Genomic DNA, 24,088 nt, shown 5'->3' with positions numbered 1-24,088 from the left:
TAAGTCTGTTTTGGGTCCATGGCTTCATTTGCTAGTATGAATTAGGATTATTCCAAACCTGCGCTATGAACTACCACCATTGCTTAGAAACTCCCTGCATATGGGTAGAAACCTTCATGGTGGCACAGAAGCTAAGGTGCCCAAAGGCACTGCACTCGTCCATGGGATTGACATGTCATGTGCCTCCAGTGTGGGATCTGCATGGAGGCTTTTTTTGTCACGGTTCTGGTTTGGGGTGAGCCGGAGCAAATTACTTTACATGTACACACACCAGCCTGCACATCAGTTGTGGCCCAGCACTCAGGATGCCTGCCTAAAGCTAGAGAACATTATTCATTCAAGGGCCTGTTCTGCAGCAAGCTGCCTGTATGGCCTTATTCAAATCACTTTGAGTTTCTGCCATCTCTTAAATGTGGGTAAAATACCATTTCTCAGTTGGTTCTTCACAGGGGAACTGTGAGGAAAAAATCATGAGCCAGTATTGGTGTTGTCATACAACTGAGGTCCTGTATGTTGAGCATGTCTTTTTTCTGTAACTAGGCCCTTCCCCTGTTCTAGCACTCCCACACCAGGGTGGGTTTGAAATTTGAATCCAGAGACATGACTTTGCATACACACACACACACACACACACACACCTCTCCCCCCTCCGCCCCCCCCCCCCACACACACACATGCACACACACACTGTTCCAAATCCCGATCCAGCTCAGACGGCATGACGTTGTGTCAAATGCCCACGGGAACAGAGGGTTAGATTGCATCTTAATTTTGTGTCATGAGGAAAATCACTTTGGGAAGCTGGCAATGAGGCCTCCAGTCTGAGACAGCTGGTACCAGCAACTCCAACTGGTGTAAATCAGTGTAGTTCTATTGATTTCCATTCGCATTACGGAGAATGTTGTGCCTTTTCCCACTGGATCAGCCAGAAATCCTGGGCCAGATTCGTTTCTGGTGTAGTTCCACTGAATTCAGTCACTTTTCTGCTAGGGATGAATTTGCCCCATAGTCCGGTTGTACAAAGTCATCTCTCCTTGTCACTGTGTAAAATGGACTGAAATTGTGCTGGCTCTCTGCTGTTGTCTGTTCTATTAGACTGAGCACCTTGCTTTGCTTTGCTCATATCGCTCTTGAACGGAGAAGAGTAGATTGCCTGACAGTTCTCCCCCTGGGGCCCTCAATAAAATTCGACGTGTGTATTTTGGTAGGTGAGCCCAGTCAGCAACATTATAAATAAATGAATGGGGGAAATGTGCTGTGGTTGGGTCTAATGTTCTGAGCCATTTCAGCCATGGTCGTAATAAAGGTTTCAACACAAAATTCTCCACCAATATTTACTGCCTCCTCAGCCATCTGAGCTCCCTGGGAACCAGCAAATAAATGTCAGGCAGGAATATCCCCTCCCCTTATCTTGACCCCACAAACTACGGACACAAATTGCAGGTGGATGAACCTCTTCATTTCAGTTTGAATCATTTCCCAGCAGTGGTTCGACAACACATGTGCCCCTCTCTCTGGTGGATGGTGGAGCCCTCGGGCTTCCAGTACCAAACTCACCGACACATTAAAATAGATATGAGTCGCCCCTACAGAACAGACTCACTAAGCCACAGCTCCTCAGAGCATCCCCCAACTCAGGGACAAATCCCTTGCAAGCTGCGACATAATCAGGTCTTTACAGGTGAGTGAAGCCAACCCCATATTGACTCTCCACCCACCAATCTTTCCAGTTTCTCCTCTCCTCCAGTCTAGTGCATAGTATTAAAACACCCTTCCTGCATTGCAGTCCATCTGCAGTGGAGCGTGCAGTTTCGGGAGTGGGATTTCCATGTGCCCTACTTCCGCTGCCTAAGGATCGTCCCTACATGCCCAGTTCTGCGACTGCCGTTGTTCTCATCTTTGCTGCAGACTCTTACAGAGGAGCAGCACATGCTGTTCTCCCCATAACCGCACAGAAAACTCCTTTCACTCTGAAAATGTATATGCTCTGCTTTGTACATGGTAACACAGTGTTGTGGATTTGCCCTAGCAACCTCGCAGATTAGGCCTCATTTTCTTTTGTTTAATCTCTGACTACCCTCAATGCATTGATCCATTCCAGCCCCTTTCCCTCTGGCTCCTCTGAGGAGAGATTTCTTCTCTACTGCACACGTTTCCCTGTACAATCGACTTTTCATCTCATTTTAGAGCTCAGCTGAAAAACTATCCCTTATCTCCTCTCTCTAAACTTCTTGAATATTCACCAGGCTCTGCTGCCATGTTTGATTTGACTCTGGGACACGGTCTATATGTAAGCAACAACAGAAAATCAAGTAGTAGTGTACTAAATTGGGCCATATTCTGCTGTCAGCCACAGGTCCACTGTAACTACATTGGAAGTTGCATGGATATGCCTGACAGCACAGTTTGGCCTGTGGTTACTAGTGTCTTTGCATGCACCCAGCTAAATACCAGTTAGAGGCATAGAACTTGACAGCATTGGACATCTCCGCTTTAGCTTGTAAACCACATCCTCTCCTTGTGTGCTTTCTTTGCAGTTCCACCAGATGACCCAGTTATCATTGGGGGACCGGTCATTAGCATGAGAGCAGGTGATCCCTTGAACCTGACCTGCCATGCAGACAATGCCAAGCCAGCAGCCTCCATCATCTGGATGCGGAAGGGAGAAGTTGTCAACGGAGCTACCTACTCCAAGGTCAGAAATGCAGGGGGTTGAAATTGGAGCATAATTCAGGGGCTCTTTGACTCATTTCACAAAGGTAGCCTAACTCGGCACTGCTCTTAGCAGTATATCCAGCGAGGGCAAAGGCCAGCATGTCCCACCCAGGCTCTGCCCGGGTCCACAGGCACGCTCCAGACCTGGAGGTTTCTCTGGGTTTGTCCTCAAGCATTTGCAGGCCTACCAGAAACTGGGGGCTTGAGAGTGCGTACAGAGAAAGAAGACTGCACTGTTCACTGACATGTTTCCAGGTTTGGAGCGTGCCTGCGGGTGCAAGTAGGTGAGTCCTGCTCATCCTCATCCTCATCCTCACCAGGACCAGCTGTCAGCATGGTGTAGACAAGCCCTTAGAGTCCCTTACGCTCATACCCATTTGGCGTTGTGGAATCTGTGTCCATTAGTTGTGACTTCTGAACATGACTCTGAACAAAGTTGAGTAAGGTATATGGCAAGAAAAGCAACTACCATGAAGAAGTAAGAAGGGTCTGAATTTGACTGTCTGCCTGCCTCCGGCTCTTAGTTCTTCAGCTCAGGGAGCTGTTATCTAAGCATCTATTTGTACCTTCTGTGAACTCCCTACGTCTTACCTGAAAGCACAATGTGCCTCAAATCACCCCGAGATACTGGCTCAGTATTGACTTGAGACAGGAAATCATCAGTGCATCTTTCCAGCATCTCCCTGACAAAGATTGGCCAGAATGACAAACAGCTTTTATGCTGAAGAACACCCTTTTTAAATGGAAATTTTCCATGAAAATGTGTTGACATTCTCCGCATTTGTAATTTGCAATGTGGTGCCTTTGTTGGGCTTATTTTTAGAAAATGATCAAAAGTGTTAGCAAAACAGATATCAACATTTTTTGTTTTGTGTTGTTAACTAAAAATCTAGGGCTTGGTAAACTGAAAAAAAAAATCTATAATCACTTGATATTTTCAATAAAAATTTACCCAAAAAAATAAATATTTGCAAAAAATTCAAAAGGCAAAAGTTGGGTTGGTTTCAGCCCCTTTGAAATGAAAGTGACTTTACACATTTGAGTTCCTTTTTCTTTTTTTTGCAAAAGTAGCTTTTTAAAAAAAAAAAAACAACTAGTTTCACCCTCGAAGTCTTCCCTTCCGGTTACCCCTCAGGCAAGAGCCCAATTAGCTTGGGACAGCAGATAACCTCTTACTGTCTGAAGCAGTCTCCACTGCTACTGATGTAACTCTGTTACAAGTTCTGGGCATACAGGATTGTGGCATTATAAAAATTGGCCTAATGTGAGTTAGCCCTGTGTTGATCCATCCTAGTGACAGATGTTCCCAAAGAACCACTGAGCATCATAACCCCTGCAGCAGGGAGAACCAGGTCCTTTATTAAAATGATTTTCTCCTCTGACTCTTTCCTGGGCTTGTCTCTGGGAGTAGATGATATGGGAATCAGTTGAGCCTTGCCCTTCACCCCCCATCTAGGTATTGGTTGTTCCATTAAATATGACTCAATGTGAACAGGAATAACCAACCAGGAAGACTACGGCTACAAAGCCTCAGGCATCTACCTGAAGGTCACACTGCCCTGTCTAGAGATGATGGAGAGTTTCACAGCAACCTGAAAGATGGAGCTCCAGTCAAGGAGGTGGATGAGGAAAAAGTGCTGCCTCCCCAAGTGTAACACATGTCAGGCAGAGGGCAGAAAGGGCTGCTTGTTCCCTTGGTTGATATTCCCAGTCCAGAGTGAGCAATGACCTCTGCTAGATATAGGTGCCTAAATCATAGTGAGGTACCTAAATACGCATGAGAATCAAGGCCAAAAGACTTTGGATCATCTGGAACTTGTCCACAGTAGGCTTTAAAACAAAGTACTGGACTATGCTTAGCCATGCCAAAGTAAACCTGGAGTCACTGCACTCAGGTTTGTAAGGAGCAATGTAAACTGGATCCCATAGGGATGAGGGATCGGGGTTGGACATGGGGCGATGTGATTACACTGTGTGTGTCTGTGTGAGAAGTCAGGCAGCAGCATCTGCTCATGTTGGCAGCTGGAAAACAGGGACTAGCAGTTTCATTAGTCAGTGAGAGGCCTGTGAGAGCATTTCAGGAGAGGTGGATACAGGGCAGAAGGGTGCATGGACAGTGCTGGCCAGGGAACAATAGGCAGGTTTGCAGACATGGAGAAGCCTGTTCCAGGCAGCAGAGGTGGCAGCTCCCAGGAACAGAATTTTAAAGGCATCAGACAGGCACTGGGAAGGAATAACTACTCCAGCAAACAGACATTCAGCAGGCAGGTGGATGGGCCCACATGAGCTGCGTGGCCTCGCACTGCCCCCTGATGTTGCTATGTTCTGTGTGTGGTGCAGGCTGTAACTTCTCAGCAGCATCTCTCCCTGGTGGGTGGTGCTATTACTGTCTGATATAGATCGTTTCTCTTAGAAAACAGCTACAAATGCTGCCAGACTGTCTTGCAGGGAGGTTTCGCATTTGAGGAAAGACTACACCACAGAGATCATTCTGTCCCCTAAATGGCATTTAACCAGGGTTTTCAGGCAAAGCTATAACATAAACATGAGCACCGTCTCCTTTACTGGGAGTATCTACACATGCATTAATGTGCTTTTACTAATGCACATTAACTATAGTACCTCCAATATGAGGTACTAAATAAATGTGCATTAGGCTGCACTAATGCACAGTAGCACAAGTGCATACTTTTTAGGTTATGCTTAATGGACAGTGGCCTAATCTACTGTGCATTAGCATATTAGAATGATTTTTGAATAGGCTACTGCACATTAAAGCACATGTGTAGATGTGTTCACTGTGTATTTGTTGGAAAGGAGCTTAGTTCTCATAGAAGCAGAGGGCACAGTGTGGTGCTTAGATACCCTGGTGACAGCCCCCTATACAGATACCCTCTGGCCCATGCCTCTTGTTGGCCCATCCTACCCACCCTGCATCCTCAGTCCTGGCAGGGCCTTCCCAGCCTGTCTTGGAGCACCTGCTGCTGTTCCTGTCATGAGCCTTGATCCAGCTCTGCCAGCATACTGGGACACTAGGATGCTCTGCTGCTTCTCTATATGGCATAAAGTGCACCATCAGCAAATTTGCAGATGACAGCAAGCTGTGGGGTAGTAGTAGATACTCTGGAAGGTAGGGCTAGGATTTAGAGTGACCTAGACAAATTGGAGGATTGGGCCAAAAGGAATCTCATGAGGTTTAACAAAGTATGGAACAATCCCATGCTCTGGTAGAGGCTGGAGCTGACTGGCTGGGCAGCAGCTCTGCAGGAAAGGCCCTGGGGGTGACAGTGGACAATAAACTGATAATGACCCAGCAGTGTGCCCTTGTTGCCAAGATATCCTAGGCTGCATTGGTAGGTGTGTTGCCAGTAAGTCAAGGGAAGTGATTATTCCCCTCTATTCCGCACTGTGTTCAGTTTTGGGCCCCCCAGTACAGAAAGGATATGGACAAATTAAAGATAGTCCAGTGGAAGTCAACAAAAATGGTGAGGGCGCTGAGGCACATGGCTTATGAACAAAGGCTAAGAGAACTGGTCTTGTTTAGTCTAGAGCAGAGAAGACTAAGAGGGGATTTAATAGCAGCCTTCAACTACATGAAAGGGGTTCAAAAGGGGATGGAGCTGGTCTGATCTCAGTGGTGGCAGATGACAGAACAAGGAGCAATGGTCTCAAGTTGCAGCAAGGGGAGTTTAGGTTAGATATTAGGAAGAATTTTCTCAGTAGGAGGGTAGTAACATACCCATGGTTACCCATGGATGGAAACTCCATCCTTGGAGGTTTTCAAAACATAGCTCAGCAAAGCTTTGGCTGGGATGATCTAGTTGGAGATGGTCCTGCTTTGAGTAGGGAGTTGGACTAGATGACCTCCTGAGATCCCTTCCAAACCTAATTTTCTACAATTCTTTGATTCTATGATAGTTCAGCCCAGTCCTGACCTGAAGCACATGTTGCTAATTGTGCCAGAAGAGACTTCGGGTCTGGCATTAGTCCTGATTGGGCTAGATATCAGGCTTCTGCATTCAAACATGTGAGTATAGTTCTTGCACACTTACCCACTCCCTTACTTTTATGCTATGTCCAGTTCCCTGGCATGAGCTGGGCCTGCAGTACTGTCACGTTGGGACACTGAAGATCTCCAGATGGTGAGATCTAGAGCAAGGAGAGCATTCCAAAATGGACCTTGGTGCCCAGAAACCAAGATGTCACTGTTGTGCATGATGGGAGACAGCTGGAGCACTCATCCAAATGAAAAACATGCCATGGTACCCAGGCAGGTAGCTCTGTCCCACCTCAGCACTATTGCCAGTTCCTTCCTTCTACCACTGCAGTAGCTGCCATCTCACCAAAAGTGATAGCTCCCAGCCCTGTCTGAGACCCGAGGTACGGCAACACAAGATGCTAACTGTGCAGTAGCTGAATAATACTGCACAGTAGCGCATCACAGCACCAACAATACTAATATGCTGTTGGGCAGTATTATAGGCTGCTGTGCAGTAGTGTCACTTAAAAGGTGTGTGCCAGCGCTACTGTGCAGTAACTCTGTTTATTGCAAATGTATTTATTACTTGATTATACAAGTACTAAATAAATGCACAGTAGCCACTGCACAGTAACTTCTCCTGTAGGCATGCCCACTGGGTCCTACAGTGGGTAAGAAAGAGCCCTGAAGAGATCTATGCCCTCCAGAGAGGGAAGGAGGATAAACTTCCTTGGGTGTCTGATGTTCTCCAGCACAGCTCACAAGGGCCCAGGACAACCCAAATGAGACCAGAGGAAGGATCTTAGTGAAGTCTCTCAGCCAGTGAGGCTAGGGAGCCATGACCCAAGACCGGGGTGACTACTGGGGCACAGACTGCAGGGAAGGTGGTGGATGCTCTTGCCTGATATAAGTGGAGAGTCCAAGACATGCAGGAAGGCAGCAGAGGATGGACCAGGGGGAACATGCTGCCTGGAGTCTGTGGGAGAGAAGAAGTCTGGTCTGCAAGCTGAGGAGGTCCAGAAGCTAGTGGGGTAAAGATGAAATGTGGAGAGGGATCCACAACAGCTGATGAAAGCAGGGCTTCGGTGCCACAGGGGAATGCAGTCCATAAACCGAAGTGAGAAGGGGAGAAGCAGGACCAGCCTCAGAGGAGTAGGGGAGAGATGTACCCATTTAAGCAGAGAATGGCAAGGTGAGGGCAACCTTGGACAGCTCTATCCCCAGTGGATATCGCAAGGGATTGGAAACGCACTGATCTCCCTTACAGGGCATGACACACAAAACCTAACTTGATTTCAGCCCTGGAGTTAGTGCTGCCCCCGAACTCTTTTCCATCCACCTGGCTTCTCACACCAAGTAACCAGCCTTGTCCTGCAGGCCTTCTGGCTGCTGTCTCAGAGTCCCAGATCCAGTTTTCATAGGCCACATGCCCTTTCCCTTGTCACTGTCTGCTCTGCAGTTAATTCCTGCTTTGATTGCGCCCAAGCTCAAAGACATTTCATGTCTCCTGCTATCAGCAGGTTCTTAGCCAATGTGTTGCTGAACACTGTGGGTGAGTTTAAATGCCCTACCTGCCAGGAGCAAGTCTGTTTTGGCAAGAACAAATCCACCACCCACGTTCCCTTTTCACACCCTGCTCTCCCAGCCCCTGCAATATCACCTCCCCTATTAGCGTGAACACGGTCTCTGTATTGCAACAAGCCATGTGGAGGATAGAAATATGAAGTCAAACTACCCTTGCATGCCCTCATCTCCCAGCATGCAGTGCAACAGACAGCACTAATTAAAACTGAAAAAGACTGACCTCTCCCTATACCAGTTCGGGTGAAATTAATTAAAATCTAGGCCATTCACATGTAATCTTTTGTTGCTAACTCCAATCTCTCCAAACCCTTCTGTCTTCTGTGAGCTAGGTTGGTCCTTTCCCTGGGGAATCAAGGGTTAAGCCCTCTCCATTTCCAACCAGCCAATAGCTGTTGGAGAGGAAGAATAACAATCTCTTTTTTTTAATATCTGTGTTTGTGTTTGTATTAATTCCAAAGCCAAGCACTCACACTGCATACAGACTGCAGATCCATCCCAAATGAGATGCTGAGACTTCCTGTGCATCTTAAGTAGGTGATGTGGAAAGGTCTCAGAGGAGGAGGCTTTGTCCCATCCACAGTGCATTCAGAAAGGATGGTTTCATACTACTCAGGGCCAGTAGGAACAGGGCAGTGTCTTCAATTATCTTAATTTAATCACAGCTCTCATGAGAATTCATGTTCCATCTTCTGTGTAAGCCCCAGTTCTTGGAGTCAGAAGCCCAGCAGAACAGGTCTGACTTGTGCTGTTGTTGGGTTTGCAGAGCTACTGGAGGGGCATAAATCTGCCCTGCCTTGCAGAAGATTTTTACTCAAAAACACAAGTCCCTTTCATAAATTCCTTCCTTTGTGTAATGACAGCATTGGGCTTTTTGAGGCGAGAATCATCAGCATCCAAGCAGTAAACATTTTTTCCCAAAACTTTTTTCAATTAAAAATACACATGCATCAGCAGTAAAACATTTGAGAATAGGAACTGAGTTTGTTGCCTTTCTATTTAAAACAATTCCAAAATGCATTCTGGAAAGTTTGATGTGGCCAGTTGTAACATTTTCAACATGAGGCGTTTTGTTTTTTCAGCTTGAAGCACCTTTCCATTTTGAAATATCTTTTCATTTGATTTTTAAACATTCTTACGTGGTTAAAAACCTGAAATCTAAACAAAGTCTCTTGATCAACCCAAAATGAAATTGTTGTCAGATTATGATTTGTTGGAAAGTTTTGAACTGATTTGTTTTCCACAACTCTTAAATCACCAACATGGATATTAATATCTCATCAAGCTCTAATTACATACAAAGTACACCCCCATCCAGGCTCATTTGCTCTTCTTGTGGCCTCAGGTGTCCTTTGGGGTGTTCTAGGTGGTGGTTATTCATTAGTATTAGGCTGCACTACAGATCTTTTAATTAACACTACAAGTTCAGTTCATAAGATAATACTCTTGGTGTAATATATTTACAATTTTTTAAGGTATTTGACTTGGGACTACATGATATTTTGATTAAGGAAAACAGAAAGATACAAAATTAACCTGCCAGACATTAAATGCATTAATTGACATTGTAAATAGGGTATTATGACCACATACGTGTGATTCTAGTGATGGACCAGTTTTTGATCCTGCACTCATGTTTTGTCAATGACCTGAAATACTCTGTCCACTTCTGGTGTCTACCATTCACAAAGGATGTTCCATTATCAACAAAAAGGTTGAGATATGATTTGATCATGATTTGTAAGCCCCAACTTGGATCTTCAGTCAAGGAGACCAAAATCCAATCACTGGGTAAAACTAGGCAAATTCAGACAAGAAATTAGGGACAAATTTTAGGGCATTTAACTATTAGATGCCCAAGGCCAAGGGTTGGGGTAGATTCTCCACTGCTAGCAATGATAAAATCAAGAGTGGATGTTTTCCTGGCTCTGGTTCAAATAAGAATTACTTCTTATGAATTACTTCATAATGGCCTGCATTATGCCAGAGGTCAGAGTGCATGATCACAGTACTCCCGTCTGGCTTCATGATCTATTGAACTATGAATCAGAGGGCAAATAACACCATAGCTGCTGCCCTGCACTTGGTATTCTAGGACAAAAAGCTAAACTGAACACTTTGATTCTTCACTGACCTGCAGATCATGTCAGCATTTGCACCAGTGCACAGTGGGTGTGAAACACTAACAAATCTGAGTGGTTACAATTAACACCTATCATACACTGGTGCAAACGTCTGCACAGCTAGCATTTGACAACCTTTGGCAAGGCAAGTCCTAGACATATGGTAGCTCTGGGACATGGTGCTGTCATGCCGTGGAAGCTGGTGGCCTCAACCCCATCCTTTCACATTAGCCCTTGCAGAACTCTTTATACTGCTCCTCAGTGATATCTTTAATATTCCCTCTCATTAGCATGCACTCCCTGTCTGATTGACCTAAAGTAAATGTGCAGAATGAAAGCAAACTCAATAATAATAATTAATTAACACAAATATTAATTCTCATTATGTCTGGTGAGGTAGTTACTGCAGGGCAGCTCAATCCCCCATGGAGAGTTCAAGAGGTGGGTTCACAAAGGGCTAATTCTCCAAAGGTTACAAAGTGAGTCACTGGGAAACCCAGAAGCAGAAGCCGGGAGACTTCAGGCCTGATTCTGACAAGTGATTTCATGCCCACGGTGGATTTGGCTTCTCTGCTCAGTTCTCTGCTATAAGCAGCAAACCACAAATATTCCTCCTCACCTTCACTCTGAGCAAACAGGGAAATGCATGGCAAGAATGGGTGACTTTATGCTTCTTCCCAGTCTCCCAGGTGCTGCAAATTTTGGGGGGAATCTTGTTACTCCTCATAGCACTGAGATGTGTCTTATCCTTGTGTTATTGCTGGCTTCTATGCAGAGCAGATGAGGAATGCAACTATATCAGCATGGCAGCTTTTCACACTCATTTTCCACAGGTGTAAAAGGCAGCACAAGGTGCAAAAAACAAGACAGTGCTTGATTCCCTGCTAGCCCTCTCATGGCCTGCTCACAGGAAAACACCAGCACCCCCTTCTTGGGTTGGCGAGTGAAATCAATCTCCACAGAATTGAGATCCTCAGGTGCGCAGCACAGCAGAGTTTTAGAGAAGCAGATAAGAGTCAAGTAGCCAAATCCCACTGAAATTCACTGGAATTTGCATCTAACTCCCACACGGCTACTTTGTGAACCATGAGAAGTGCAGTTCGATAGGCTATTATTGCGTTTGCAAGCTCGTGAGGGCTTGGACTGATTGCCTCTGTGTTTGTACAGTCTAGTACAAAACCACTATTTTGGTGGATCCCTAGGCACAACTGTAGTAAGCATGATTAGTAAATAGTATGGAAGAGAATGCCTCTTTCAAGGAGTGTTAATTGACTCTTACTTTCTTCCATCCCTACTTCTTCCCCCCCACAGACTCTCCTCCGTGATGGCAAAAGAGAAAGCATTGTGAGCACGCTCTTTATTGCGCCATCTGACATTGAGACTGGAGAAAGCATTGTCTGTCGCGCCACTAACAAGGCCATTCCTACTGGAAAAGAGACCTCTGTCACCATCGACATACAGCGTGAGTAAATGTGATCTCTGCCTACTATTAACATTGCAGTGGCACGCGAATATCCACTCAGTGGCCACGTCCACACAAGATGCTGACTGCACAGTCATTCCTGCGCTGTCTTTTAGTACTTGTACAAATAAGTACTAAATGACCATGCAGTAATCTGAGTTATTGCTCAGCAGCACCAAAGAATAGTGTTTCTGTGACGCTGGCTGTGCAGTAACGTCTCGTCATGGTTGCTGCCACGTGACACTACTGCGCAGTAGTCTTGGGCTACTTTGCAGTCAGCATCTCCTGTAGATGTGGCCAGTGTGACTTGACTCAACCAAGGCTGGGAATGTTCCTGGACTTATTCAAACCACCAGCTTTGGAGCCAGGAAGAAATTTTGCCCCCTGGCAAATAGGCAGGGACCACTGGAGATGTTTTGCCTGCCTATTTAATGTGGAGCGTGGTCCATTTCCTAGGCTCTTCTGGGTGTATTTCACCTAACAAATCCCCTGCCACTTCACTAGCTCAAGGCATGGATGGGGCCACTGGTCTCTCCTGCAGGACACTGGAGTTTTGAGGCTTTCTGTTTTTTGTAACAAACATCCTAGTTTGATACAGACTGTGAGGGTGCTTTGTGTTGTGGCATACAGGAGGAGCCAAACCAAGCCTTCTGTTGTACCTTCTCAGATTCAACATCTCTTCCATACTGGCAGGTGATTGCGGGGGTGCTTAGATATCCGCATGCCTGTGCTTAACCAGTCCTCTTATGGCAGCATTTGGCTATCATTGGCCACCAATGGTATGCTGGTACCAAGCCGGCCTGTTAGGATGGTGTCTACCAAGCAAGGGCTTGTCTGAGGCCACCCCCTTACAAACCAGTTCATTCTTATGTAGCACAGTATGGGCAGGATTTGAATCAGCTACCTAGAGCTCTGTGTCTGAGTTTAAAGGGACTTCAAAGCAGCATCAGATTTGTCATCACCTGCTGTTGAGATTCTGTTAGTTAGGGAGAAAATTTCAGGGCTCAGGAAAATGTTTTAAAGGGAGGTGTGATATTCCCTGCCAGCACATGACCTAACCCACAATACAGAACTTTTGTAGACTTATTAGTTCTTGCATTCAGGCTCCCGGTGACAGTCCAGTTTAACACAGTCTGTTTAGAGCTCAAGTTTTCCAGGTGCCTTAAGAGAACAAGGCTGCCTAGACTTTCCCAGAGAGCCACTAAGCAAAACTTTCCTTCCCTGGAAATTGAGATACATCTTGAATCCCACACTTGTTCCTTTTCAATATCTGTTGCCATAGGGCCTCTCCTGCCCCTTCTCCAGCCCCACTTCATCTGCGCACACAATTCCTGCAGCTGTATTTACCAACAATTTGCAATTGCAGGGTGTTAAATATTAGCATGCCAGCTGCTTTCCTGAGTCCAATTAAGACTGGCTGAGCAAACTTGAGCACAGCATAAAATTCTGCATTTAAGACTTCCAGCTTTTCTGCCAGAGGATTAACAGGCTCCCAGGTCTCTCTGTAGTGTGTCCTGACAGAACCAGCAAGATAAAATGAGATAATGGCACGGGTTATTTCACAGCCGGCAAACAGTTACAACAGCTACGGACATACACACACACACACACACAGAACAACACAAAGCAAGAGACATCATTATACTGCACTGTACAGTACCAGGAAGACAACGTGAGCTGAATCGCTGAATCATTGGTGGAGTCTGTTTCAAAGGAGAAAGACCCAATAAAGAAGACCAATTTCTACTCTGAGCCATTAAATACACCATGCTGTGAAAGTAATAATAATAATATCCCATCCAGCTATTAAAAGAGTGTTGTTCTTAATAGGCTGTAATGAGGATATCAATTTACCAGTGCTGGATGGATGATGGAGGGATATAATAATACCATGATATATTAATCAGCCTGTACTGGGCTGAATTTACCCCTAAAAGGAGACCGGGATCCAGGGTCTGTGCATGTCTCAGGCATCACACACAGAGCCTAAGTCTGCACTGCCTTGCAGCATGAGGGATGGATTTTCTGATCAGCTAAATTCATTCTGCATCGATCATGAATCACCCACAGATCACCCTGCAATAACTACCCCTTTGGAGGGGACATCTCTACTATTATGCAGCTGGGGAAGGCAGCATAACCAATCTAATCCCTGCTGTCCTCATGGCCTGAGCAGGAGAAGAGGGTGTAGCCAAACTCAGCTGTGCCTGTTCCCATGTGGAATTACCTCTGGGCCCCTGACTGCTAGGGGCAAGTGACCAGGCTCCTGCAATCACAGCTGGGTCGCCACAGTCACCACTGTCCTCTCAGGTGTAGCAGAGTCTGTGTTGTCACTGCCATCCCTCCACCCATCTGCCTGTATCTCATCTTCTGTCCACATGCTCACATGGCCCATGTCCTGGCAGCTCATGCACAAAGCAGGTATGAAATGCTGCCCAAACAGGAAGGTAGTGCTCCACACAGCTGCTTTGCACTAGCAGAAGTGGAGACACAGGATGAAGCATGACAGCATGGAGTCAAGCCTGACAGTACAGGGCTGGTTGCATGGTGCATGGGGCTCTGCACAGGATTCTGTATTGAGATGGAGTGAGTGCAGACAATCAGCATGAGGCCTAACCTGAGGAGCAGGACTTCCTTAGGGGGCAACTTTCACCCGATGGGGGATGAACGTATGAGGCTCTACTTCCAACAATAGCTCAGGTTTCAGTCATCAGCCTTTTATCTCTAAGCTGAAATTTTCCAGGTCTCTGCCAGATGGTGATCTTCTTTTCCCCGCCCCGGCAGCTTGAGCAAAAGAGATGGTGCCCTTTTTGGAGCGAGGAGGTAGTAGAGAGCATTCACAACCCCCACTTCAGGAACAAGGGAATGTAGAGAAGGCTTTCTTGGAGCTGCTTCAGCAAACCCAAATGCCTGGGGCTCAACAGCTAAAATCGGGCTTGGAGAGAAGCTGCACTAAAGAGAAGGATGATGAGGGATCCCAAAGACACAGCTCTTCATTTGAAGATAACAGGCTGGGCCTTATTCCCAGTTACAGAGCAGCTCACTTACACCCCATGGACAGCGTAAAGAGCCCTTTCCACAAGTCTAATTTCACCTTCCTTAAGGATTCTTTGCACTGGCGGGGGAGGAGGAAGCTTAGTGCCGCTGAGAAGCAGGAGCTAGTCAGCCTGTCCCACCCGAGTCTGAGCCCATGCTGCACTGTCACGCTGGCCCTGATGCAGAAAAGCACTTTCATAGGTAAGCAGCCCATTGACTGTGATGACACCAGGATCAGAGCATGCAGCCACTTGAGAGATTAGACTCGTGCTATCTGATGCTGTGGGCATTGGCGTGTATCATGCATGATGGTCCTGCTGCATTCTTCAGCCTGAGACGAGCTGCAAGCAAGCCCTTGCTCCATTCGCTGCCATCCTGGGTGAGGGTCTGTGCGGTGTCCTTATCAGAACCTGCAGCTCTGGAACCAAGGGGCCAAGGTGACTTAAAGTCGTCTTTGCACTCTCCAGATCCTGGGCTGCTCTGGGGGCTGGAAAGGGAGCCAGCTTTCCAAAATAAAGACAGTCCTGGGAGCCTATGTACCTTCCAGTGACCTGCCCAGACAGCCCTGTCATCCTTGCACTGCCCAGAATCCTTCTACAGCCCACCTTTCCCTCCCTCAGCCCTGCTTTCAGCACGGCCGGCCATGCAAGGGGTTCCTTGGAGGACAGCCTTATCGAGTGTTTTATAGTACCTGCACCAGAGGAGTCTTTCCTCCAACAGATATTGGACTTTCGTGGCCCCTTAATGCAGAGGTGAGCATCTCGCCCCCAGTGAGGGACAAAATATTCCAGGAGTCTAGATAAATCCTTCTGGCTTACAGAGGATCTTTTTTAACCCTAGAAAAATGTAAAGGGACAGACTTAAGCACCTTTATGTCAGAAAATGTCCCCATTGCATGCTGCTCATACAGCCGTAGCTCTGCTTCTCATGTGGGCTCCACTGGGAGACTGTAGGTATTGCCTGGTTGCCCTGATTTCTGCACAGCACTGTGCAAAAGCAGCAGTGATGGGCAGGGATTTCCTGATGAACATTTTTCTTTTGGCAATGCCAGTTTGTCAGAAGAAAAATGTTTTGCCTCAGTATGTCAATTGTGATGGAGTTTTATATGAGGAAAAAATGGACAGGAGTGCTCTGAGAAGGTTGAAATGTTATATTTTGACCTTTTCAGAATGGAACATTTCAGTTTCCCATTTTGAAATGCCTTTTGATTTCAATATTTATTATTTTATATTAGATTTTTTTTTAATTGAGAAGGGCTTGGATGTTTTGCTCCCAGGACCTCATTAAATGGGAAAATACCGGATTTATTGGGGATGGTTTATTTTAGAACAAGAAAAAATTATAAATCTTGGGATGTCTTGTTCAATGGAAAATCCAGCTCCTGCCCACTCCCAACATCACACCATGGCTCCACATGTTGTTACATGACAAGAGCCATGGAGAAAGCAGAAAGAAGAACCATTTTAAGAGATGGAGAGTTTGCACATGTCATCTACTAGACAGGAGGCAGAGGGAGTGGACCCCATAGACGTGAGGCTAAGACCTCAGGAAACCTCAGCGTAAAACTTTGCCCTTATATCCAAGGCTAGCAGGATTAATTTAATAGTAACCACAGACGGGAAGAAAACTCCTTTGAAATACTTTTTGAGATGGACAGCACTCAAATGTAAACAGTCCCAGGGTGGAGGCAGGAACCTGGGCAGTGGCAGGCCCGAGTGGGTACAATAGTATAGTGCTGCCCCTTTTTGCAATATCTGCGGTGATGCCACGAAAGCCAGTGAGGTGTGAGAGTGCTGAGCAGTTCTGCAGGCAGGGGAGGGATCATCAGGGGTTGCAGCTTCAGCAAAGCCAGGCCCTCATAAAGCTGATGAGAGCTAGGTGCCAGTGTGGCGGGCCACAAATCTCTCCCTGCTCTGCACAGCCCTCCACCCTCCACAGCAGCGCAGTAGTTTGACCAGCAAGTGTATTTTGTTGCATATCCAAAGCTCTGTACCTCCTGTGCCCCATCCCTGATGCTGGCTACTCCTTGATACCATGGCCAGTGAAGGCCGTGGAGAGCATGTGCAAGCATCCTCTTTTCTTCCCTGCTCACACCCAGACCTGCCATGACCTTTATGTAGCCCAAGGGATTTGGCATGGGCTCTGAATAGTCCAGCCTGCCCTACGTGTACCGTGCCCAGTATCAGTTTCAATGCAGCTGCACAGAAGTCACTGCCCAGACCAACAGACCCAGTTTTTCCAAATAATCACCGCAGTGAAGGAGGCCATCCCATGAATCCACCACCCAAATACTCACTCAGCAAAAAAGTTATTTTCTTTTCCAGTTAAAAAACATCCTAAAAATTCTTCACAGTAAAAAAGTTGGGGGGAGGGTTCCTCCTCATCTCTCCCTGTCTAAAATTGGAAGGGAAAAATATCTTATTTCATTTGCTGGAGCGGAGGGTTTGCCTTCAAGAAATCTCATCAGGGCTCAGGATTGGTATGAGTTTAACCATGAACTGCAGTAAAATAGCTGAGTCATATGCCCCCTTTAAAAAAAAAACCAACCCAGAGTTTGTAATGGAAACGTTAAGTGACTCCAGCTGGAACATCTGTTCAATGTGATTTCCGTTTCACCAGCCACATCAAAGCTGGCCTCCAGTGAGTTATGCGCTGAACATCACAAGTGGGATTAAAATCATGTTTAATAGTTTGATATGCCATAAACTATTTATATTGCCAGAGACTAGTGGCTGTATGGAAATTCACATCCTGTAAGGGAGACTAGCAGAGTTATTGCTTATCCAAACCCAAAGCTTTCTCACGTGTGGCTGCTCATTTTAACACCTTTCTTTATGGGCCTAAAGGGTTTTACTTTTTATTCTTTCTTAGGCAAAAGAACAGGCAGTGGAAGGAAAAGGATGAGAGTAGGGGATCAGTGACACCCAGTTTGGGGTGAGAACACTCTAACTGAGGTTGTCATATAGCCTCAGCGTGCCATAATATTTTAAGACCTCCCAATATGTTTATCCCCACAACCAATGTAAGGTAGGGCACTGGTGCCAACCACATTTTATAGTTTCCACTGGGAAAATGAGGCGCAAAGGCCAACCCCACAGAGATATTTAAGTGCCCAACTCCTCTTTAGGCACCTAATCCTCTCTGCTTTCAACAAAGGTAGGATTAGGAGGCTATGTGTATTTGCAAAACAAGGCCAAAGATTTGTAAATCAAGGCCAAAACTAGGGCCCAGGTTCCTACCCTTATCAGTAGGAGCTATGTACCAAAATGCCTTTCAGATCTGGACCAAATTCAGACATCTGTATTCATAGAGAGTAAGTCAAGGAAATAGCCCTGGTTCTACTCCTTCCTGACTTATCATCCTAACTGCTGAACCATCTTTGGCTGGGGCAGGTTGGCATGGAAGTGAGAGCTGGTGATGGTGGGCCCCAAAGTGGCCATAGCTGTTAGGGCCTGTGGGGTTTGCCCCTGGACCTCTTATACTTTGCAGGTAAAAAGCCAAAGCTCTGGCACCACCAGTCTATGGGGGCCGAGCACCTGGCCCAGCTCAGCCAGCGCCTTCCCATGAGGTCCTCAGTGGGGGGGTCGGATGACCTGTATGGACCAATGGGGGCCACAAGCTCCTGATTGGAGGGCTATAAAAACCTCCGAATTTCTGCAGGACTTGTCCCAGCATTAGTGTTGTTGGGGTTGCTGTTGTAGATGTGTTTTACACTTGTTTCTGTCTTGATCAGCTGCCTGCCCTGACTATGACATTGGCTTAACATCTGGAAGCCTGGATGGGTACCTGGCTTTGACTTTGGCCATTTATGCTCTGGTAAACCTCTGATTCTGGTCCTAGTCTGAACCACTAGGCATGATTCCCTATGCCTTGGTCAGCCCTTACAATTAATATTGGGTGCTTTTTGTGCAGAAATTCCCCAAGTATTTTATGGGCATTAGTGTATTCACCTTCACAACCCCTTTGTCTTGTAATTATCCCCATTCTGCTGTGAGTGTACCCCTATGGACTTGGTCCGTAAAGGATGTTTCAACAGAGGAAGTAGATACTGAGTGTCTCCTATTCATCATAGCGGCTTCTTCCCAAAGACAGTCAGGAGACCTTGCAAAAAGTGGTCCTGGCTTGTTGCTCTTCTATCAGCTCCACTCGGTGCAGGTGTTAATGCTGGGGTTCTTCCAGACGGTGCTGTCAGGGGGCACCCTGAATATGAGAGACCCCATCCCAAGCAGACTAAGGTGCTCATATGAGCCTTTGGATGGAGTGGGAGCTATATTGTACTCTGTTGCGTGTCCATAGTGACTCAGGATGGGATTATCTTCTTTTCAGACTAAAGTAGGGGAGTCCAGCACAGGTTCCCTCCTATTACTCAACAGGAAGTTTCCATCCCCCCTGCCCTCTCACATCCACAAACACAGACATGGTCAATAGTGTCCATGCACTCACTTCCTCAGCAGCTGGCATCCCTGCGTAGGGAAGGAAGATCGCACTCTGAGCTTTTGCTATGAGTAGTGTAGAGCTACTTGAATGGCACTGCAGAGGGCCTCAGCTCGTCTCTCTTACTTGGTCAGCTTCATAACTCCTTGCAAAGTACTACTTGATGTGAAAAAGGGTATATGAATCTGCCCCGTGTTTTGCTCAGGCTGTAGTTGTTGTTTATGTGGAAGCAGGAGAGAGATTATTTCCCTTAGCCCCAATTCCAAGCATGCCTTGAATTTGATAGTTTGGATTCTCCCTGCCAAACTGGAATGAGGTAAATGGAGATCATGGCCCCAATTCTCAAAAGTACTTTAGCATAAGCCTAATTTTAAGTCATTGATGCTAATGGAGGTACTCGGATGTTTAAAGAGAGATACCGATCTTGCTTAATCAGGGCCCAGGTGGTAGTCTTGATTCTGATCATTCTAATGAATACCAGACAGATAAGAAGTGTGTGTGTATGTGTGTGTGCGCGCGCGTGCATGCGCATGTGTCGTGCATGTGTACCCTCCTCCCCATTGGCTGCAGGCTGAAGCAAACTGATTCAATAATGCAAATTAATTACAAGAACCCAGGCAGGAATTATTATTGTAGCCAAGTGGATTTACAGCATGATGAGTTATCATTTATGCAAATTTCTTCTTAAAAAAATATCCCCAGCATCTTGGTTTCTGGTGGGGAGTCGCAGAAGCCTTACTGAAGTACTAGCAAGCACAATTTCACTTGTGAAAGGAAAGATCAAAGACTTTAATTCATTTCCTTCTTGCTTTTTTATCAACATTTTTAAGTGCAGGAGGGAGCGCTGCTCATTTTAATACAAAGAGACTCCTCTGTAAATCCTAGGCACAGCTACTAAACCATCAAACAATGGGGAAGCTACTAAAAAGAAGTGTGATTCATACTTAACAAAGGAAGGTGATTAGCCGTTGTTGTATAACAATGGGAAGTGTCAGGATGCCTGCAAATGAATTAGAAGCATGCTATATATCTCTGGGCTGTTATGTTAGTGTGTCTCATTTATATTCCCAACTGCGCCCATCTTTATTGTAATTTGAATTGCACATTTTAAAATGAGATTAGGGTAAATTGAAAATACCTATAATTTCCCGTCATAATTTCCCATCCAAAAGGCAGGTGGCTTCACTTTCAACAAAGCCGGGTTCTGGCTGTGTAAATATCACACGGCCTAATGAGGTGGGAACATGGTGAAGGAGAAGGGATTGCAGTATCCAGCCTCACTGTCCAGATTGCTGTTGCTTACTACTTCTCCCTTCTGTCTTTCGGAGCCTAGTGCTGTTGACAGCTGCTGGCACTTCTCTTCACTCCTCTTAGAGACCAGCTAAGGTCACTCCCAGGGGACAACTCATGCATTTCTTTGGTATGGGTCGCGTGGCAGGCCCCCTGCCTTCCTATTGAGGTGAACTCAGGTCAGCTATTTCTCATTAGTGCCTCCTAAGGAACCACTGCAGGGGAAGAGGAGGCTATAGTAGTATCTAGGTTACTTGCTCCCACCCTGCAGGGCACTGAGGGCTATCATTCCTGTAACTGCAGATGGACTGTCACCATCCCATCCACTGCTCCTCAGGCTCACCCTTACTTTAGCACCAGCCTCTTCTCTGCTCTTCCACACAGAGGAGGTAACAGCCATCTCCTCTGCAGAAGAGGAGAGTCACTGGGTGACCACTCTGTGGTTTGGATGACATTGGCGCCTGTTATTCTTGTAACACCGTGCCCATCTGTGCCTTCTGGTTCTAAAAGCATGAGCTTACGGCCAGAGCTAATAAGTCACAAATGACGCCGTACGGCTCAGCCCACCATGAGAGGAGGACAGATGTCTGCACGGGGCAGTCTGTGAAGAATGCGTATTGCCTGAGGAACGCAGGACAATGTTCTGTGTCCTAGTTGTTGCACAGAAACTCAAGCAAAGATGGTCAGAATAGTCCTCTCCAGCCTGAGAATGCATAAAGCCCCTGTTGTAACCTAGGGGGGGTTTCTTTCCAGTTCACAGTGAGAGGCAGGGCAGGTGGGTGATAGAGAAATGTGCCCGTGCAATAGGAATACATGGAGGCTGATGTCTTCCAAGGCTGTTAACCTTTCCATCACTGAAAAAGCTGGATTTCATAGTTTCATACTTGGTAGCGTCAGAAGGGACCTGAGCAGATCATCTAGTCCGACCCCCTGCCTTGGCAGGAAAGAGTATCGGGGTCAAACGACCCCAGCAAGGTGTTCATCCAGCCTCCTCTTCAAGACCCCCAGGGTAGGAGCCAGCACCACTTCTCTTGGAAGTTGGTTCCAGACGCTAGCCGCCCTGACCGTGAAGTAGCGCCTCCTCATGTCTAGCCTTAATCTATCCTCTGCCAGCTTGTGACCGTTATTCCTGGTCACTCCTGGCGGTGCTCGGGGGAACAGGGACTCCCCCAGTGCCTGCTGGTCCCCTCGGACTAGTCTGTAACAGGCCACTAGGTCCCCCCTCAGCCTTCTCTTGTGGAGGCTGAACAGGTTCAGGTCCCGTCACCTCTCCTTGTAGGGCCTGCCTTCATTTAAAGGAGATGAACTGAGGAAGCAGTGCCGTGAGTGCTGCGAGACATCCCATTCTTCATCTTCAAATTTCTAATGGGGGAGCCACGCTGGGGAGCATCTGTCTTGTATTTGCTGACATTGCCAGAAAGCGTCAATGGTGGGATACCAAGCCTTGAAATCAGTCGCATTGCCATCTGTTCTGTTGTGCAGTTCACATAGACAGTCTTGGTCATGAGAGATGTGTGCTTGGGTTATTGTTCAAATTAGAACCGCCCATAACTCAGCGTCTATGCAGGAGTGGGGCAGACGGGGGAGAAGACTGTTTATGGTATGTGGAGAATAAAACAGGCTTTCTCCAGTTCTTTATAAGGGACCATTTTACAGTTGCCGGGTGCACAAGGCCATACTGATTTAACAGGACCAATACGTTGTCCTGTCCAATGAACCCGTGGCTGCAGAAGGCGCTAGATCCTAGGAGGGTGAGCGCAGAGAGGTGCAGCATCAGCTAACGTTCCCTCCTACCCCACCCTGATACCATGTCCTGCATGAAAGCATGAGCTCAGTTCTGACAAATGAAAACCTGGCTCCAGTAAACTCCATGGCTAAATTTCTGCTGCCTTTAGTACAGCCATATATCTTGTGAATAAACATAGTGCAATGTCCAGGGCAATGAAAATAGCACCTTTCATCAGCACAGCACTCTCAGACATGCACAGTTCAGGGGGAAATCTGCAAGAGCCAGGTCTTCCCTTGGTGTAAATCATTATAGCTTCCTTGACACAAGCAGACTCATACAGAGCCATCTGCTCAGGATTTGGCCCATGCTTTCCACTTATCTCATTCTCTGTGACTCAGATTGGGCCCAGTTTGTTTCACAGATAAAAATCCAAAATGTTCTCATTAAGTGTCCATGCGGCGTGCAGTCATGCTCAGCAGAGGGTCTGAGAGGTACCTTTCCAAATGGCAGCACTAATCAAGATCCACATGGATGTCCTCTGCATAGCACATGGCATGAATCAGCCCCATTCGGGTCCCGTCGACAGGGTTTGCTTTTCATTTGCCTTTGCAAAGGAGGCAGGTGTCTCATGCATAAATGATTGTCAGTCAGATGATGAGCAGGAAAGCGCTGAGCATCTAGGCTCTGCTCCCACCTCCTGGAAATCTGAAACTTCATTAGGGACAGACCCCACACTATACAGGAGCCCCAGCTCTGCCTGCTCATCTGATTAGCGTTAACGAGCAGCAGTCCACTTCAGGAGTTGTAGTGAGACAGACTCTACTGCCTATCTCCCATCCAGTGGAAATGCAAAACTCGTCCCTTTCTCTCTAAGCCCCTGTCCAAGCTTGTAGAACCTCAGCTGCCATTGCCACCCACCGTACTGCAAGACCAAACGTGGTCTCCTCTTTTGGCAGCATCACTCGTATTGCCCCATATGAACACGAGTACACAGGGCCTCCTGTCAGCAGGTTTCTAAAGGACAGCCTAAGAGAAGCTCTGTTGTCAAAATGTGTGTGGCTTGAGGTCTTATGAGAAAGCAAGCCAGTAATAGAGAATAAGGCATCTATGTTGATTCTGTCACATGACTCACCCGTAATCCTGGCACAAAAAGTTGGCTTTGGAAAAGACCAATTTCTGCCCCAGAGAAGTCTACGAAACATGCACAGTAAATGCCTTCCTGGTCATACTGTAGCCCTGTGTCCTGACCTGTCCTTTGTGAACACTCTCTTCGCAAAGTGCCTTCAAGTCTTGAACCTACTCCTGCGGGTATTTGAGTCAGAAACAGGTGCTTCTTTTGGATTTCAAAATGAAGCTTTTGTAGCAGGATACCGTATCCAATTTTGCAGACAAAATCACTGCACAAGCTTGCATACCACAAGTCAGGCTTCCAGCACATGACCTTAAAGAGAGCTCTTTTCATGGGGTCTACAAGTAGCAGATCCCATGTCCTCAATATGGGGCAGACACTGTCTGGGAATATCACAGAATGAGAGCGAGAGAGAACTAGGTAGTTATATAAAGTCTAGTCAGGCATAATCTTGACTTCCTCAACTTATTGACAGTCACGCTCTACATTTTTTTTTTTAACTAAACGGCATATGAACATAGGATTTGTTAAACTGAATCAGATGGAATGAACCAGACGGATCTAGTCCAGTGTCTTCTACTACTGATCAATACCAGATATTTTAAGGAAG

The 24,088-nt window shown here is 46.5% G+C and overlaps 1 protein-coding gene across 6 annotated transcripts in view; it reads left to right on the top strand.

Moving 5' to 3' along the window:
* KIRREL3 (kirre like nephrin family adhesion molecule 3) overlaps window positions 1–24,088 on the top strand; it is an 839,191-nt gene that overhangs the window by 626,724 nt on the left and 188,379 nt on the right. For all 6 annotated transcript variants that reach the window (XM_090027372.1, XM_090027369.1, XM_090027368.1 and 3 more), the window contains 2 exons: window positions 2,538–2,695; window positions 11,710–11,860. In XM_090027372.1, the coding sequence (XP_089883498.1) occupies window positions 2,538–2,695; window positions 11,710–11,860 (309 nt within the window). The remainder of the gene's footprint in view (window positions 1–2,537; window positions 2,696–11,709; window positions 11,861–24,088) is intronic.

This window comes from Crocodylus siamensis, chromosome 14 (genome assembly GCF_052110815.1).
Source record: "Crocodylus siamensis isolate JL-2025a chromosome 14, ASM5211081v1, whole genome shotgun sequence".
Classification (NCBI taxonomy): domain Eukaryota; kingdom Metazoa; phylum Chordata; order Crocodylia; family Crocodylidae; genus Crocodylus; species Crocodylus siamensis.
This window is presented reverse-complemented; position numbering and strand designations above follow the sequence as displayed.